This window comes from Ursus americanus, chromosome 5 (assembly GCF_024610735.1).
Source record: "Ursus americanus isolate L20-20 chromosome 5, mUrsAme1.1.p, whole genome shotgun sequence".
NCBI classification, from domain to species: Eukaryota; Metazoa; Chordata; class Mammalia; order Carnivora; family Ursidae; genus Ursus; species Ursus americanus.
In genome coordinates, this window is record NC_142131.1 from 48115006 (window position 1) to 48132464 (window position 17459).

Genomic DNA, 17459 nt, shown 5'->3' on the forward strand with positions numbered 1-17459 from the left:
AAATTACCCATATAGTCAGAGGACTCTTGATCAATCATAAATGCTAACTAACATCTTTTAAAAACAAAATTACAACAAATCAGGAATAACTGCAATGCTGGCTAAGTGTCCATTTTAATAAACAAATTAGAAATGGGGAGTAAAAAAGCAAAATTATTTTTCATGTATTTTAAGAGTTTCATTATTCAGCAGTTCTACTATGTTAAGTACTTGGGTTTTCTTACTTCTTCCCTTTTATTCCCACGTCTTTACTCTCATTTTAATCAACCATACATAGAAGGAAAACAAGAAACTCAAATCTATTACTTATGGAACATGAATAAAAAAAAGCTAGAACAACCAGCTAAAATTAAATTTGTTCATGTAACCCATGTCCTCACTTACCAGAATAAAAATTTCTAGAGCACAAATAAAGCCAAATAAATGCAAAGAGGAAAAAAAAAAAAAGAAAGAACAGTCTCTCCTAGGCCAGAAAATATCCCCCAGCTAAGGAGCTTTTTATGTCTGCAACTGTTCTGATTCTTCAGTAAACTTGTAGACTAGTCTTAAGTTACTGCGTGCATGAAAGAACAATATTTATTTTAAAATTTATTTTATTTACTTTAATGTCAAGAAAAATATTAATTGAGAAACAATTTAAGTGAATGCTTATTTTCAATTGTTAGATTTACCTCCTCCTTGACTTCTTCTTCCTCGGTCTCAGTGGATACAGAAGGCACCTTGGCCTTGTGCCATGATATTTGTAGCCGACGGTCTTTGAATTTTGACCCTTGGTTTGCAGTCTAAAATAGATTTTAGAAAAACACAAAAGTTTATATTCAAATTGTACGCTATTTAAAAAGTGTAATGACTTGGGGAAGAAAATACTAAAGTGGATCTATACGATCTTCAGTAAGAGCTAGAAAAAGTGAAATCTCCTCCCCCCTTTTAAAACTTATTTAAATTCAATTAGTGAACATATAGTCTATCATTAGTTTCAGATATAGAGTTCAGTTATTCATCCATTCCAAGTGCTCATTACATCACGTGCCCTCCATAACACCCATCACTCAGGTACCCCCATCCTCCCACCCACCTCCCCAGCAACCCTGAAGTCCCTTTTAATTAAAAGGACCACATGTACTATTTTGCCCAGACAGTTATGACTTGTATCTATGTCATGTTAACTTTAAAATTTGTCTTGGTTTAGATGATAAATTATACTGTCACTCCACTTAATAAAAGTCATGATGAAAACAACAAATACTATCTTTTTTTTTTTTTTTTTCCTGCTTAGGATTTTATTGACATCAGGAGAACTGAACAAGGGCTCCTGGGTGACTCAATTGGTTAAGTGTCGACCTTCAGCTCAGGTCATGTTCCCAGGGCCCTGGGATCAAGTCCCGCATGGGGCTCCCTGCTCAGTGGGGAGTCTGCTTCTCCCTCTGCCCCTCTCCCCAACTTGTGCTCGCTTGCTCTCTCTTTCTCTCAAAAATAAATAAATAAATAAATAAAATCTTTAAAAAAAAGAGAGAGACAAAAAAAGATTACTGAACAAGATGCTAGGATTAAAATCTTTTTTTTTTTTTTTTAAGATTATTTATTTATTTGACAGAGAGACAGCCAGCGAGAGAGGGAACACAGCAGGGGGAATGGGAGAGGAAGAAGCAGGCTCCTAGTGGAGGAGCCTGATGTGGGGCTCGATCCCAGAACACCGGGATCACGCCCTGAGCCGAAGGCAGACACTCAACGACTGTGCCACCCAGGCGCCCCTAGGATTAAAATCTTGATCCAGCTCTACCACTAACTGGCAAGTAACTGAACATAAATGAGCCTCTGTAAGTTGCTTAATATCAAAGTTCTTAGCTTTCTTTCATTTGTTCCTGTTTCAGGATTGCTCTAAGGAGTCCATAAGAAAAATGTGAGTGTTCTATCCAAAAGCACAAAAATTACTGTTAGCATAATTATAAATATTAAAAAAGAGGCATTAACCAAAAAACAAATTAAAATACACCCTAACATACAAATTTTTAAAGTACATAGCAAAGTATACAGCTATGCAAATGACACACTTGGTTAACCTCATGCTTTTCTTTTTTTTTAATTTAAATCAATTAATTAACATATAATTTATTATTGGTTTCAGAGGCAGAGATCAGTGAGATTCATCAGTCTTATATAATACCCAGTGCTCATGACATCACATGTCCTCTTTAATGTCCATCACCCAGTTACCCCATCCCCCCATGCCTCTCCCCTCCAGCAACCTTCAGTTTGTTTCCTATGATTAAGAGTCTCCGATGGTTTGTCTCCCTCACTGATTTCGTCTTGTTTTATTTTTTCCTCTCTTCCCCTATGATCCTGTTTCAACAAATACCGTCATAATACGATTACTGGTCTTTACCTTTGATAATCGACAGAGTTAGACTGAAAACTTAAAAGTATACCTACTGATATCACAGCATCTCTTACAGCTCCACCCGTAGCTGATAAAGCTATCCCCACTTCCTCTTCTGAAATGCCATACAACAATGACAAGCACCCAGCCATTCTACACATTTAACAAATGCTAATTAACACCTACTCTCCTAACTCAAGGTAAAATTGCTCAGTTTCAAGTGTATTTCTTAGTACTACCACCCAATTTCTTCCTCCCCAAGAAATTTCATTAAAAGAAAGCAAAAATTTTAAAGAAAAAGCAACAGAGAGAAAAGAATAGGGACCCAAGTATCATTAAAGTGAAAGCTCAGTCATTCTTACAACTTTTCTATCAATGATGCTAGATTGCAGAATATCCCCAATTCTGAGTTCAATCCTGAAAAAGTAATAGAAATGGTTCTTTTAAATATGGGGGTTCACTTTAGTTTTTCTAGGAAAAACGTTGATAAATGTCATTAAGCATTTGCCAAACATTTCCACAGAACACTCAGATCACTGCATGTTCTCTGTCAAATAAATAAAATCTTTTAAAAAGAGCGGGGGGAGGGGGTGCCTAGGTGGCTAGGTCAGTTAAGTGTCTGCCTTCGGCTCAGGTCATGATCCCGGGGTCCTGGGATCCAGCCCCATGGCGGGCTCCCTGCTGAGCAGGGAGTCTGCTTCTGCCACTCCCTCTGCTTGTGCTCATTCTGTCAAATAAATAAAATCTTTTTTAAAAATTAAAAAAATTTTAATAAAAGAGTGTATGTTAAGCCAGATCCATAACTAGTTACTGTTTGCACAGAAATTAGCCTGTAATCTAAGGAAAAACTCTATCATCTCTGTGGGGAGCTGCATGTTTATAACCTGATACCACACATTTTAACTCATGGGACATACTAAAATGATGTATCAAAATGACCCCATCCAAATATACATTTACCAACTTTTAAAAATCAGGTGGATGCTAAGAGAGTAGATCTCATCACAAGGAAAAAGAGAACTCTAACTATGTGAGGTGATGGATGTGACTTACACTTATTTTAGTAATCATTTCACTACAGGTACATATATCAAATCATTATGTTGTGTATCTTAAACTAATACAACGTTGTATGTCAATTACATCTCAATAAACCTGGAGAAAAAAATCTGGTAACGTGTGTAGTAGACATCTTTTGCCCTAATTCATTTAACATACACACCCAATTAGAGAGACTTTTTCACTATTTTGTTCACTTCAGTATTACCTGAATTTTTTCCAGCATTACTGAGGTAAAACTGACAAAACTGAAGGCTATTTCTAAGTGTAAAACATCATGATCTGATGGACGTATAAAGAGCAATTCTCCCTATCTAGTTCATTAACAACACATTCATCACCTCACACACTTACCTTTTTTCTGATGAGAATATTTAGGTTCTACTCTCTTAGCAAATTTCAATTATACAATACAGTGTGATCAACTATAGTCACCATGTAGTACATTAATTAGATCCTTAGACTTTGTTATTTGAAAAATGTAAAAAAGATATATTACTTTTATAACCACAGAAAGTGATGAGATTTTTTAACCTATATTTACTAGGTTGCCCTCCAAAGAGGATAGCAGTTCTGTCCTCCAAAAGGAACTTTAGGGCATTAAATGTACTGCATATAAACTACTGAAGAATCAGAAATTTAATTTGTATGCAGTCAAGAATTAAGAATAACTTCCACACTCTAACTTACAACAATAAACAAGATTAGTGATTAGAATAAAGATGTATTTTAATAATACCAAGTCAAGAATTTTCACACACTACTGGTGGGGATCTACAGTAATGAAACTGGTATAGTTCATTCAACAATTCCACGTATATCCAACATAAATTTGTACATATATATACACTAAAGGATCTAGAAGAATACTTCTGTCAACAGTATTTATAAAAATAAAGTGAAAATAACCCAAATACCTATCCACAGGAGAATTGAAGAATAAACTGTGTTATTCTGAAAATTATACAGCAATAAAAATGGCAAACTATTGTTACATGTGACAACATGAATGAATCTTACAAACATAATGTTAAGGGGAAAAAGCAGACACAAAAGAATATAGACTGTGTGGTTCCATTTCATACAAATTTTTAAAATAGAATAATATTATCATCTCTAGGAATACACATTTAGGTGATAAAACTATAGGTGGTTCTCATTATTTGCACTAGAAGTATGAAGTTCACTGCAAGCACAGAATTAGCAAATACTGAACCACTGCACCTAGGGCCAAAAGAGGGTTAGGTTCCTATAAGCCTCTGGTCAAAACATTTTCTTCAACTAATCAATATATAACCTTGCTTTATATTAAAAGACACCTTATTTAAAATACACTGTTGATTCACTGACATTGAACTCATGGCCAAAAGCACTCGCGCCTGAACAAAGCTGACATAATACACGGATCTTCACCATAAGGCACATCACAGCCTTCTTGAACTCTGGACAGAGCACCTGAGAACTATACTTGGGGGTGCATTTCAAATAGCGAAATCACCAATGAAAAGCACAAAATGAGAAAAATGTGGTACTAAATAGACTGCAAAAAGGACAGCAGTTTACAGTATGAGAGCTGAAACAAGAAGGCAGAGTATCACCGTATTTGAACTGAGCTGGGAACATGTGCATTGGGTAACTCAAATTTTTCACAGCTCTGTCAAAGTCTGAAAATGACCACAAAAACATCTTGAATACTGATTTTTGACCTTACAAATGATTTTACTAGGTAGGTTAATGTGCAAATACAAAATCCATGAATAATGAGGATCAACTGTATAACAAAAGCAAGGAGGTGATTATCATAAAGTGAGGATAATGGTCACTTTTCTAAGGAGGAGAGAAAACAGTAACTGGAAGGGGGCTGGGAATATTCTTTTTCTTGACCTGAGGGGTAGGTATATACAAGTTTACCTTCTGATAATCACTGAACTATATATGTTTCTAGTTGGTATAGTTTGTTTCAGTAAATATTTTAAATTGAGAATTACCCTTATAATTTTAAGAAAATACCAAACAGCTAAGATATTTATGTTAAAAAAGCAAGGCCTGGGGTGCCTGGGTGGCACAGCGGTTAACCGTCTGCCTTCGGCTCAGGGCGTGATCCGGTGTTCTGGGATTGAGCCCCACATCAGGCTCTTCCGCTATGAGCCTGCTTCTTCCTCTCCCACTCCCCCTGCTTGTGTTCCCTCTCTCGCTGGCTGTCTCTCTCTGTGTCAAATAAATAAAATCTTTAAAAAAAAAAAAAAAAAAGGAAGGCCTGAAACACAGCTCTGTATTTATAATGTAAGTCCACTCTGGTAAATTTTTTCAAGTGAGAGACTTTGTGTGTATATTCTTATAGTAATAATTTTTTTCTATAAAGATATCTAAGAATATGGACTACCTTTTAAGAGTAGGCAGAGATCAACGGGAGATTTTTACTTCTGATTAACCATATTTTAAACTATTTGCATGCACTCATTTTTTATTAAAAAGTACTTTAGCAACTTTAAAACTGGCCTCTAAAATGTCACGTATCTATTAAAATACATAATTTTTCTATACCCATATGTATATTATCTCACACACATTACCTATAATATGGCTTGAAATAATGAAACAGTAGGGAAGAAGGTAGCTGTCTAGCACCACGGGACTGCTTAAATCCAGTGTGGGACACCAGTGCGGGGAAATACCACGCAGCCATTAAAGAACAGAGCAACACCACGTGCGCTAGTATAGCATCATCTCCATTAACAAGCTAATACATATTAAACAAAAAGTGCACATGTAAGAGAGTACTGTTTAACCTACCACCATCTGTGTTAAAGAGAGATAAAATAACACACATATACAGAAAGAATATCTTCAAGAAGATATGTAAGAAAACAGAAAACAATAAATGCCTATGGGGAGTGAAACTGAGTGGGTATAGAAGGAAACCTTATTTTTCACTGCACACACTTTTATTTCTTTTATTCTTTGTACATGCGTGCTGCCCCTCAAAATATAATAAGGTAATTCAAATAAAAGAATATGTACCAATATATATGCGAATATGAGAAAATAATTATATGCCATCAATGAAGTTATACGTATTAACTCAGCGGTAATTGGAACCTTAGAGGCAGAAGCTATTCAGAGAGAAATTTATCTAGCCCATCCATTTTCCCAGATCAGAAACTGATGCCAATTCTGTCAGTCATCATTCATCAATCACCTGACTAGCAAATATGAAAAAACAAAACTCAAGTGCTATTGAGGATATAAGCAAATAGGTACCCTTATCCAATGTCACCGCAAGTATGAATTAGTACAACATTACTGCAGGGTTATTTGGCAAGCTGTCCCAAAATTTTAAATATGCATGTCTTTGATCTAGTCATCTCACTCCTACAAACCAATGTAAAGAAAGGGTTCTCAACTGAGACAGTTAACATTACTCTGGGGGCATTTTGGGTGTCACACAGACTGGAGAGCACTTTCTGGCATTTAACAGCAGTGCTAAAGGTCTTGACATGTGCAGGACTGTCCCACATAAACTGTTCTACTCAAAATCGCCAAATCCAGTAAAATGTAATATTAACATTGTTCATAACACTGAAACAAATGGAAAACACACTAGCCATCAAATGGCAGTAACTATCAGTAGCTCACAAAAAATCTACCATTACTAAAAGTTTTTTTTACACGGTCTGAGGAAGGGCAATCACTGAAGCGCTATTCAGAAAAGTTTCTCTGAATGATACAGAGAAAGGGTAACTTTTGTTCTGGTAAACACAAAGACATATTAGTTGTCAAACGATAAGGTATCACTTTCATATACAGTAAAACTCTCAAATGTATTTTCACACCTATCTAGAGAGGCTAGAGGGAAAAGCTAACCATATGTGAGAAATCTTTAGTAATTATAACAAAAGTATTCCATTGTCTTATATGAAGTTCCAGGAATGAAGGAGCAGGCAAATTAGAAGTTCTTGCCAGTAAGAACACAAAAATTTGAAAGAATTACATAAATATTTTTGGGCGTACAAAAAATCAGACTTCTAAATCTCTTACTTTAAGACTCAAAATGCTCTTTGGCTACAGATAGAAGACTGCATTACATCCACAGTATGCCATGATACTACAGTGATTTATTTTTTAAAGGTAAAAATCCATAAGAAAAGAGAAAATAGGAGAGAATATAACACAGCCAAAAAACTGGGGAGCCAAAAAGCAAAAGGATTAATGTCAATACATAATGCTTACAATTTAAAAATCAAGAAGTTAACAGTAAAATCGATTTAAAAATGAAAAAACACCCCAAAAATCAGCTAAACACTTTAAAAGTAGACATCCTTAAAGAATAGAAAATGAAGAGAAATAGAATAGGAGAATGTTTAACAACTCTATTAAGTTCACTGACTCTTCAAACGATGTACACATAAAACTTTTATGAAAACTAAACATTCCTGTCAAAAGAATCTAAGGTACTTCAAGTTGTTTTCTTCTTTCTGTAACCAAATGTTTTCCAAGTTTTCTTCAATGAACATCACAGAAGACACTGTCTTGCAAAAGAATGAAACTGAACCATTCTCTTTCACCAAACACAAAAATAATCTTAAAATGGATTAAAGAACTAAATGTGAGACCTGAAACCATAAAAATCCTAGAAGAGAGCAGGGCAATTTCTCTGCTATCAGCTGTAGCAATGTTTTTCTAGATAGGTCTCCTGAGGCAAGGGAAATAACAGCAAAAAAGAAAACAAAAACAAAACCAAAAAACCCTACTGGAACTACATAAAAATAAAAAGCCTCTGCATGAAGGAAACAATCAACAAAACTAAAGGGCAACCTACAGAATGGGAGAAGATACTTGCAAATGACATATCCGATAAAGGGTTAGTATCCAACATACATAAAGAACTTATAAAATTCAACACCCCCCAAAAACCAAATAATCCAATTAAAAGATGGGCAAAAGACAAAAGTAGACATTTCTCCAAAGAAGATATCCAGATGGCCAACAGACACATGAAAAGATGCTCACTATCACTTATCATCAGGGATGATGATAAGAATGGCATAAGAAGGGCTAAAATCAACAACATAAGAAACAGGTGTTGGCAAGGATGTGGTAAAAGAGGAAGCCTCTTGCACTGTTGGTGGAAATGTAAACTAGGGCAGTATACTGTGAAGAAGAGTATGGAAGTTCCTCACAAAGTTAAAAATATAACCACACCTCTGCCCCCTGAAAATACAACTACTTCAGCAATCACACTACTGGGTATTTACCCAAGGAATACAAAACACTAATTCAAAGGGATACATGCACTTGACATTTATAGTAGCATTATTTACAACAGCGAAATTATACGAACAGTCCAAGTTCCACCAACGGATGAACATATAAAGATGTGTTGTGTGTACACACAGACACACAACGGAGTATTACTTAGCTATAAGAATGAAATCTTGCCATTTGCAATGAAACGGATAAAACTAGAGAGTACTGTGCTGAGCAAAGTAAGTTAGAGGAAGACAAATACCGTATGACTTCACTCATATGTGGAACTGAAGAAAAAAAACAAATGAGAAAAGGAAAAAAAGAGAGAGAGAAGCAAACCAAGAGACAGACTCATCATAACTATGGAGAACAAACTGATGGTTACCAGATGGGAGGTGAGTGGGGTATGGGTGAAGTAGGTGGTGGGGATTAAAGAGCACACTTGTCATGAATGAGCACTGGGAAGTGTTGAATCACCATACTGTACACCGAAAATAGTATTACACTGTATGTTAAGTAACTGGAATTTAAATAAAACTGTAAAAAAAAAAAAAAAAGACATTGTATTAGTTGTCTAAACCAAGAAGAACTACTTAATGTCTTTCCATTCTAATTGATCCTGATTTTTATCACTAGCTAACTGGCATATGGAACTATGACTGACTAATTCAATCACGGTAATGATTTCCTCCACCGGGGATTAGCTTACAAATGGGTAAGTGACAATTCTGGCTAAGACACAAGAGGGCATGAGTGCTGAGTGAGAGTGGTGCATATTGGGCATGGAAGGTGAGGGTTGAGGCAGGGATACTTTCTGGGAAGGTTATCTCATAAGTTTAAAAAATGTCATAAGAAAGGTACTGTTTTCTGCCTTTGGACGTTCTTTTTAGAGGCCATGAGGTTTGTGGTTGCTGCAGACATCCTGGTGTCATATCATGAAGAAAAAGGCCTAAGAACAAAAGCCAACATACTAGGATACTAGAAGAGAAATATGAAAAGAAGTTGTGTGCCTGAGTTTCTGAATAAATTAAACCTAAAACCTCCCTACCTCTGGATTTCTTGAAAAGAAAGAAAATAAATGTTCACATTTCCCAAGTTATTCATGTTTTACTTGCAGCCAAACACATTCTGAGATGCATGTATTACTTTAATGATCAGGAAGAAGAAAAAAAAAAATCAAGCTCCACCCTGTATCATTGAGTGCAACAGCTAAAACACACTACCACAGGTCAAAAATCTTGCAATTGATGCATACTACTTGAAAATGACTAAGTGCAGTTCAAGTATTCCAAACATTTAGTTTAAGTAATTTTTCTGTTGAAACTCACCAAACCTCTTTAATCAGGGGCAAAAGAATGTGCCTTAGTTTTTGTCCTGTCTGTGCCCTCAAGCAAGGCTCTATGACTTAAAATTTTCATCTTCTGACCTAAAGTTTAACATTAAAATACTTAGAGGGAATTCTTCATAAAGGTCTTTAATATCCTCAGATCTCTGTCAAATGAAAGATATATAAATAAGGACTCTTTTTTTAAAGTTTTTTTTCCAGAGTCACTGATTGTACCTTTAAAATACATAAAACTCTATTTTATATGCTACATAATACTATTTCATATTTTTTAACTTAAATACTTAATATATAAAGTAATAAGATAACACATACCATCTCTTTGCAAACTATAGTCATCAGGCCAAATGTGGCCCAGCAACTTGTTTTTGATAGCCTGTGAACTAAGAATAATTTTAATGTTTTTAAAAGGTTATTAAGAGTGAAAAAGAAGAGAGGCGCCTGGGTGGCTCAGTTGGTTAAGCATCTGCTTTCAGCTCAGGTTGTGATCTCAGGGTCCTGGGATTTAGCCCAGCATCAGGCACCCTGCTCAATGGGGAGCCTGCTTCTCCCTCTCCCTCTGCCTCTACCCCCACGTGTGTTCTTTCTCTCTCTCTCAAAAAAAAAAAAAAAAAAAAAAAAAATCTTAAAAAACATGAAAAGAGGAACACCTGGCTGGCTCAGGTAGAAGAGCATGTAACTCTTGATCTCAGGGTCCTGAGTTAGAGCCCCATACTGGGTGTACAGATTACCTAAATAAAAAATTAAAAAAAAATTTTTAAAAATAAAGTAAAAAAGAGGAGGGAGGGGGAGGAGCAGGCGAAGGAAGAGGTGGAAGAAAACATGACAGAGACTGTATATAGTCCACAAAAACCTAAAATATTTATTATCTGGTCCTTTATAGAAAAAATCTGATCTCTGATATATGCTATTAAAATATTTATATATAGGGGTGCCTGGGTGGCTCAGTTGGTTAACCGTCTGACTTTTGGTTTCAGCTCAGGTTACTATCTCACAGTCATGGGATCAAGCCCTGAGTTGGGCTTTCGTACTCAGTGAGAAGTCTGCTTCAGATTCTCTCTCCCTCTCCCTTTCTCTCTGCCCTTCTCCACGTGCATGCGAGTGTGCTCTCAAATAAATAAATAAAATCTTTAAAATATTTATATAAGATGTTTTATGTTATAGTTTTCATTGTATGTTAAATATATTCTGTATTTTAAATATGTAAGTACTTCAATTTACATATAAGTTTTATATAATCATCTGGGATCTAAAAGACCAACATTAACACATATCTTCTAATTTGGTTTTAAAATATACAGTACAAAAACACTAATATGGGGTGCCTGGGTGGCTTGGTCGGTTAGGCACCTGCCTTCTGCTTAAGTCATGATCCCAGGGTCCTGGGATCGAGCCCTGCGTCGGGCTCCCTGCTCAGTGGGGAGTCTGCTTCTCCCTCTCCCTCTGTTCCTCCCCATTTGTGCTTGCTCACTATCTTGCTCTCTCTCTCTCAAATAAATGAGTAAAATCTTTTTTTAAAAAATACTAATATTGGGGCACCTGGGTGGCTCAGTCAGTTAAGCATCTGCCTTTGGCTCAGGTCATGATCTCAGGGTCCTGGGATCGAGCCCTGCGACCAGCTCCCTGCTCAGCAGGAAGTCTGCTTCTCCCTTTTCCTCTGTCCCCGCTTGCGTGCACTCTCTCTGTCTCAAATAAATAAAATCTTAAAAAAAAAATTAATATTTCATCCTAAATGTAAACGTGATGTTAAAAAGACTAACTTAAAAAGTAGTATATGTTCATTTGGAAAGCAAATAGGTCCTCAGAAAGAAAAAAATGAAAAAACTTTAATTCTGCCAACCCAGAAATATAAATTTAATAGACTTTCATTCCAAGTTTATGTATAATCTTGTATCCTACCTTTTTTTAACCTAAAAGTCAATCCTGAGCATTTTCTCATGTCATTCTTCTTCTTTTTTTTTTAATTTTTAATACTTTATTATGTTATGTTAGTCACCATACAGTATATCTTTAGTTTTTGATGTAATGTTCCATGATTCATTATTTGCATATAACACCCAGTGCACCATACAATATGTGCCCTCCTTAATACCTATTACCGGCCTAGCCCAATTCCCCGCTCCCCTCCCCTTTGAAGCCCTCAGTTTGTTTCCCAGAGTCCACAGTCTCTCATGGTTCATTCGCCCTTCTGTTTACCCCTCCTTCATTCTTCCCTTCCTTCTCCTACCAATCTTCCTATTTCTTATGTTCCATAAATGAGTGAAACCATATAATTGTCTTTCTCTGCTTGTCATGTCATTATTCTTTAAAAAGATATTTTCTTCCTTCCTTTTCTTTCCTTTCCTTTCCTTTCCTTTCCTTTCCTTTTCTTTTCTTTCTTTTCTTTTCTTTTCCTTTCCTTTCTCTTTCTTTCTTTCTTTCTTTCTTTCTTTCTTTCTTTCTTTCTTTCTTTCTTTCTTTCTTTCTTTCTTTCTTTCTTTCTTTCTTTCAAGATTTTATTTATTTATGTGATAGACAGACAGCAAGAGAGGGAACACAGCAGGGGAGTGGGAGAGGAAGAAGCAGGCTCCCAGCGGAGGAGCCCAGTGTGGGACTCAATCCCGGAACGCCGGGATCACGCCCTGAGCCGAAGGCAGACGCTTAACGACTGCGCTACCCAGGCGCCCCCTAAAAAGATATTTTCAATAGCAGCAAAATGCCACTGAGAATTTAGATTGTTCCCTCTTTACTAATACAAAGAGTGCTATACTAAGCATCCTTAGAGCTATTACTTGCATACAATCATAATTCCCTTATGATAAATTCTTAGAAGCAGATTACTGGATACAGGAATAAACTGGAGGATTCCAGAATTAGGTCCTCATACTGCAAAAGAGCTTCACTAAAACCCATCTACCATCTTTTCATATGGTTCATCCATGATCCTTTCACAATCATTAAGGAGAGTAAAAGAATACTGAAAATACCCATTTTACTTTTGCCTTTGTGGGATATAAAATACCTCAAAGAAGAGTTACCTTTATGTTTGCTAAATCTATTTACAATACTGTCTAGGCATATATATTTCTGTAGTTCTTTCAAAGAAAGCATACTACACTGCCCAATTATCCATTACTAGGGTGTGTTTCTAGTACTCAAGACTGTCTAACAGCACCATGTTAAAACAAAAAACAACAAAACACCATCAAAACTGATGGAAATGTCTCCTTCTTGAAGTTACCTCAACTCCATTGGCTTTGTTTGGTCCTTAACCAAATGCCTGGACATGCCCCTTTCCACAAACCAAATGCCGTATTTCAGACTTATCCAATATATGTACATGAAAATTGGTTATCATATGCTCTAGAATGATCCTACTTATGGGAAGCAAAGAGATGCATGTAAGCATGAGTTCTGGGCTAAAAATCTGCATATCGTCTCCAGAGACCCTCAAGATTCAACATGCAGCCTCCTACACAAAGATTACCTCATTTTTTTAACTAGAACTTCTTGCAAATTCAAATTTACAACAATTCTGCTTTACTTCAGTACTGCCTCACCAGAGCTCATAATGGGTCTAAATGCCCAACTTATTTGGCAAGGAAATATTAATTTTATATACTCAACATCAAAAGAAAATCAACATTCACCCAGCCTCCACAAGAATACCCTGCACACATGTAGTGCTGCTCACCATACTTACTCAAAAGTCACTTTTAAAGCTAGTCTCCCAGTTTACAAAAAAATATGTATATATTGGTCAGACTGGTCAAAGAAACTGGCTCAAGAGTGAACAGAATGCAGCCAACACAGCTCTCAAATCTGGACACTTTAACAACCCACTATTCTCTAAACGTCAGGGTGAAAAAGGATTAGGGGGCATCATACTAATAAGAGACAGAGAGTGAAGTCCTGCTCTTTAAGATTTCCTTCACCATCTTTAACATGTAATAGGGCTGAAAATGGGGGCAGTTCTCAGTCCGTTGAGCGTCCAACTCTTTTTTTTTTTAAAGATTTTATTTATTCATTTGACAGAGAGAGAGACAGCCAGTGAGAGAGGGAACACAAGCAGGGGGAGTGGGAGAGGAAGAAGCAGGCTCCCAGCAGAGCAGGGAGCCTGATGCAGGGCTCGATCCCAGCACCCTGGGATCACTCCCTGAGCCGAAGGCAGACGCTTAACGACTGAGCCACCCAGACGCCCCGAGTATCCAACTCAGGTCATGATCTCACGGTCGTGGGATCGAGCCCTGTGTAGGGCGGTGCACTGGGCATGGAGTCTGCTTGAGATTCTCTCTCTCTCTCCCTCTGCCCCTCCCCCCAACTCATGCTCACCTGCTCACTCTCTAAAAATATAAAAAATACAAAAATAAAAATAAATACAGCTGAAAATGTTTTCTCTCAAAAAAGCTGTTTGAGGAATAGGGATTCCAGATGTCAACTGTGTGCATTTTTATCTTGGTTTTGCCGCTTAACTAACTGTATGATCTTGGCTGGTTTACTCTTAAGCTTTAAACTTTTGTTTTCTCAACTGTACACATGGAATTTCACATGCACTTTATACAGTTATTTAAATGAGATCATGTATGAAAACACTCTAGCACAAGTAACACTCAATATTTATTAAATGAATGAGTGAGTGGAAAGAGGATATACTCTGTTTAAGGAGCAAATTAAAGACAGTTACCTGTAACAAATCTCTATTTGCATGTTTATCTAAAAGTGTTTCCCACTGTATACAGAATATAACAATACATGTCTCTTATTCTAATAAATTCTTCCTTTGAATTCTGCCTTCGTCCCAGATTATTTTCACTTACTGACTATAAACACTTGGTAAACCATGTAATATCCCTAAAAACAAAAAATCAAATATTTGCTTGGGAACAACTTGTCACTACAAACGCATTTATGTGGAGTGTTATGGAATTACAAAGCATAAGCTGCTTCTTGACCTTCAAATATATTAATAAGAATTTGTTAATACGCCTTTTACAACTTGATATTCTAATCTATAAAACATGATACTTATGCAGAATGCAGCAAGAAAATGCTGAATACAGTCCTTTTAAAGTCGGCATCTGTCTACTTTAAAAACTTACTGAGAAATGCTGAAGTAATTCATCTTTCTCCTCCTCAATGAATCCCCCAACTGTTAGTGGTTTGGGGCGGTGGTCCACCACCATGTGATTCAGTGAGCCCCTTCCTCTTCCTCCACGGCCTCTGCCTCTTCCTCGACCTTGAGACGACATAGTCTTTCCTCGACCCACAGGTAAAATACCTAATCGTGCAGCCTGAATAACAACAAAAAGTAAAATATAATATACACTGTCAGACTGAACCTTGGAAAACAGAGGAAAGAAAAAAGTATTATTTGAGGTGTTAAATGTAGTGGGTAACTTCTCTTAAACCTCACCTCAACCTGTAACTGACTGAGTTTTTTCCGTAACTCTGTTGTGTCTTCTCCTGAGGATAGCCTCTTGTGAAGGTCCAGTTCAGTATCTAATAGTTCTTTCTGAGCCTTTGGAAAAATTAAGAGTAAAATGTATTTGTTAAAAAAAAAAAGTATTTGTTAGATAACGTCTAAGACCTTATTCAGAATATTATATTGAGAATAAAAGGATGCAATAAACCTGAGTGTTTTAGGGAAGGTTAACTGTGCAAAAACACACAGAGTGTATACTGACATTAGTAACAATAATAAGCATCATTATTGCTTAAGATGGACTAAAAATCAGACCTTGGAAACAGTCAACTGAGAAGACGGAGCTGAGAATAATTTTCTAATAATAAGGAGTCATAAATGAAACACAATCAGACAAAATACGTAGGAAATATTCATTAATGGTAAAAACATAAATAATAGCTACATAATTGCTTTCAGATTTGAACAACTATTGCCATTCTTTTTTTGATGTACTATCCGTCTTTAGATGGCATGACTGTGAGAGAATCCCCCCCCCATATACATACTCTTTAATTTTTAAAACGTGTATGTATTCCTTCTATAATTGGGGGGCATTTCAATAACAATTTTTTTTCAAAGCAATCTTGATGAACTACTTTATATTCCTCCAGTAATAGAGAACGAGAATTTCAAACGTATTATAATATTGTACATAAAAATTTGCATTCTATATATCTGATAAATTTATTATTCTGAGTTCTCAAACGGCCAGAAATTAATCTAAAATTTCATTCAGAGCTGTGGCATAATGGAACCACTGTGTACAGCAAGTATTCTCCCAGGGTCAGGAAACAAATGGCAATTAACAAAATTAGACTTAAGTGGATCTAGAATTTCTGATTAATCTTTTCAACAGAATGCCACATTTTTACCTATATAAAGCCAATGATACCTTCTGTATATTAAGAGATGGTTCCACTGTACTACAATATTAGAAAATTCATGAAACAGGAAAATACACCTTTCTTTTTTTTGCCATCACTCTAGCAATTCATCTTCAGGAAAGGGACTTAAAAATCCAGTTAAAAAACACATCTTTGTTCAAAGAGGGTATTAGCATCTCTTTCAAAGAGAGTACACAGAATACATAGAAACATTAAAAAAAAAAGTTACTCTAATTGTCTCCCCATTAGACTATTAGCTACCTAAGGGTTCCAATGTACTTTCAAAGAGCCAAGCACATAAAGAGATGTTCAATAATCCTATGCTGAATGGAAAATGCAAATAGATACCTCTGTTTTTGTCTTTACTTTAGATGGTGTGGAGACTGCAGAAGATGTTTTTAATTCATCTTTCAATTGTGAGATCTTTTCACCAAGCTCTTTCAAAGTCTTCATTATGTTTGCCCTCTCTTCTGGTTTCATGTTTTTGTTCTTTTCTAGCTTAGATATTAGCATCTATAAAATAAACAAAAAAGTGAAACTACACTTAGTAAGTTTTAATATAAATAACCCTTATAAACTTTACTCTGAGGGTATCTTTGTAAAATCCATTGTATCCATCAATTCCAGCAGGCAAATAATGAGCTCTTGTCTTACCTTCTGGCATTCTATTTGTTTTTCTAGCACTTCTTGCCTCTTTTTCCTCATGTCTTGTTGTAGCTTCATTGCTTCCTATATGAAGAGATTAAAAAAGTTACTAACGGATAATGAAATTTGCCAACATTTGCATGCATTTGAAAAAAGACCAACTCATTTCTTCTGGGTCATCCCTATGCTTTACAAGAAAAATTTTGCTCCTAATCAAAAAACAGCTGAAACCAGAGATGAAACCTTTAAATATATTTTCTGTATAAGAGTTTATATTTATAACTGTACTTTAAAAAATATTTAAAATACTAAACACTGTATCTATGACATTTATATTCACTTGAATGATGTGAATATATTTATGAAGAAAAACAAGAGCTGTTTTCACTTTCCAGTGTAATAAGTCAATACTTATTTTTCAAGTTTAAAGTTTAAAAAATGTGAGACGAAGATAGAGAA

General features: G+C 35.8%; 1 protein-coding gene across 5 annotated transcripts in view; it reads right to left on the bottom strand.

Moving 5' to 3' along the window:
- Positions 1-17459, bottom strand: part of RBM27 (RNA binding motif protein 27) — a 72777-nt gene that overhangs the window by 1532 nt on the left and 53786 nt on the right. For all 5 annotated transcript variants that reach the window (XM_045794364.2, XM_045794362.2, XM_045794363.2 and 2 more), the window contains 5 exons: positions 17010-17084; positions 16704-16868; positions 15421-15525; positions 15107-15298; positions 672-782 (listed from right to left, as the gene is read on the bottom strand). In XM_045794364.2, coding sequence (XP_045650320.1) covers positions 672-782; positions 15107-15298; positions 15421-15525; positions 16704-16868; positions 17010-17084 — 648 coding nt within the window. The remainder of the gene's footprint in view (positions 1-671; positions 783-15106; positions 15299-15420; positions 15526-16703; positions 16869-17009; positions 17085-17459) is intronic.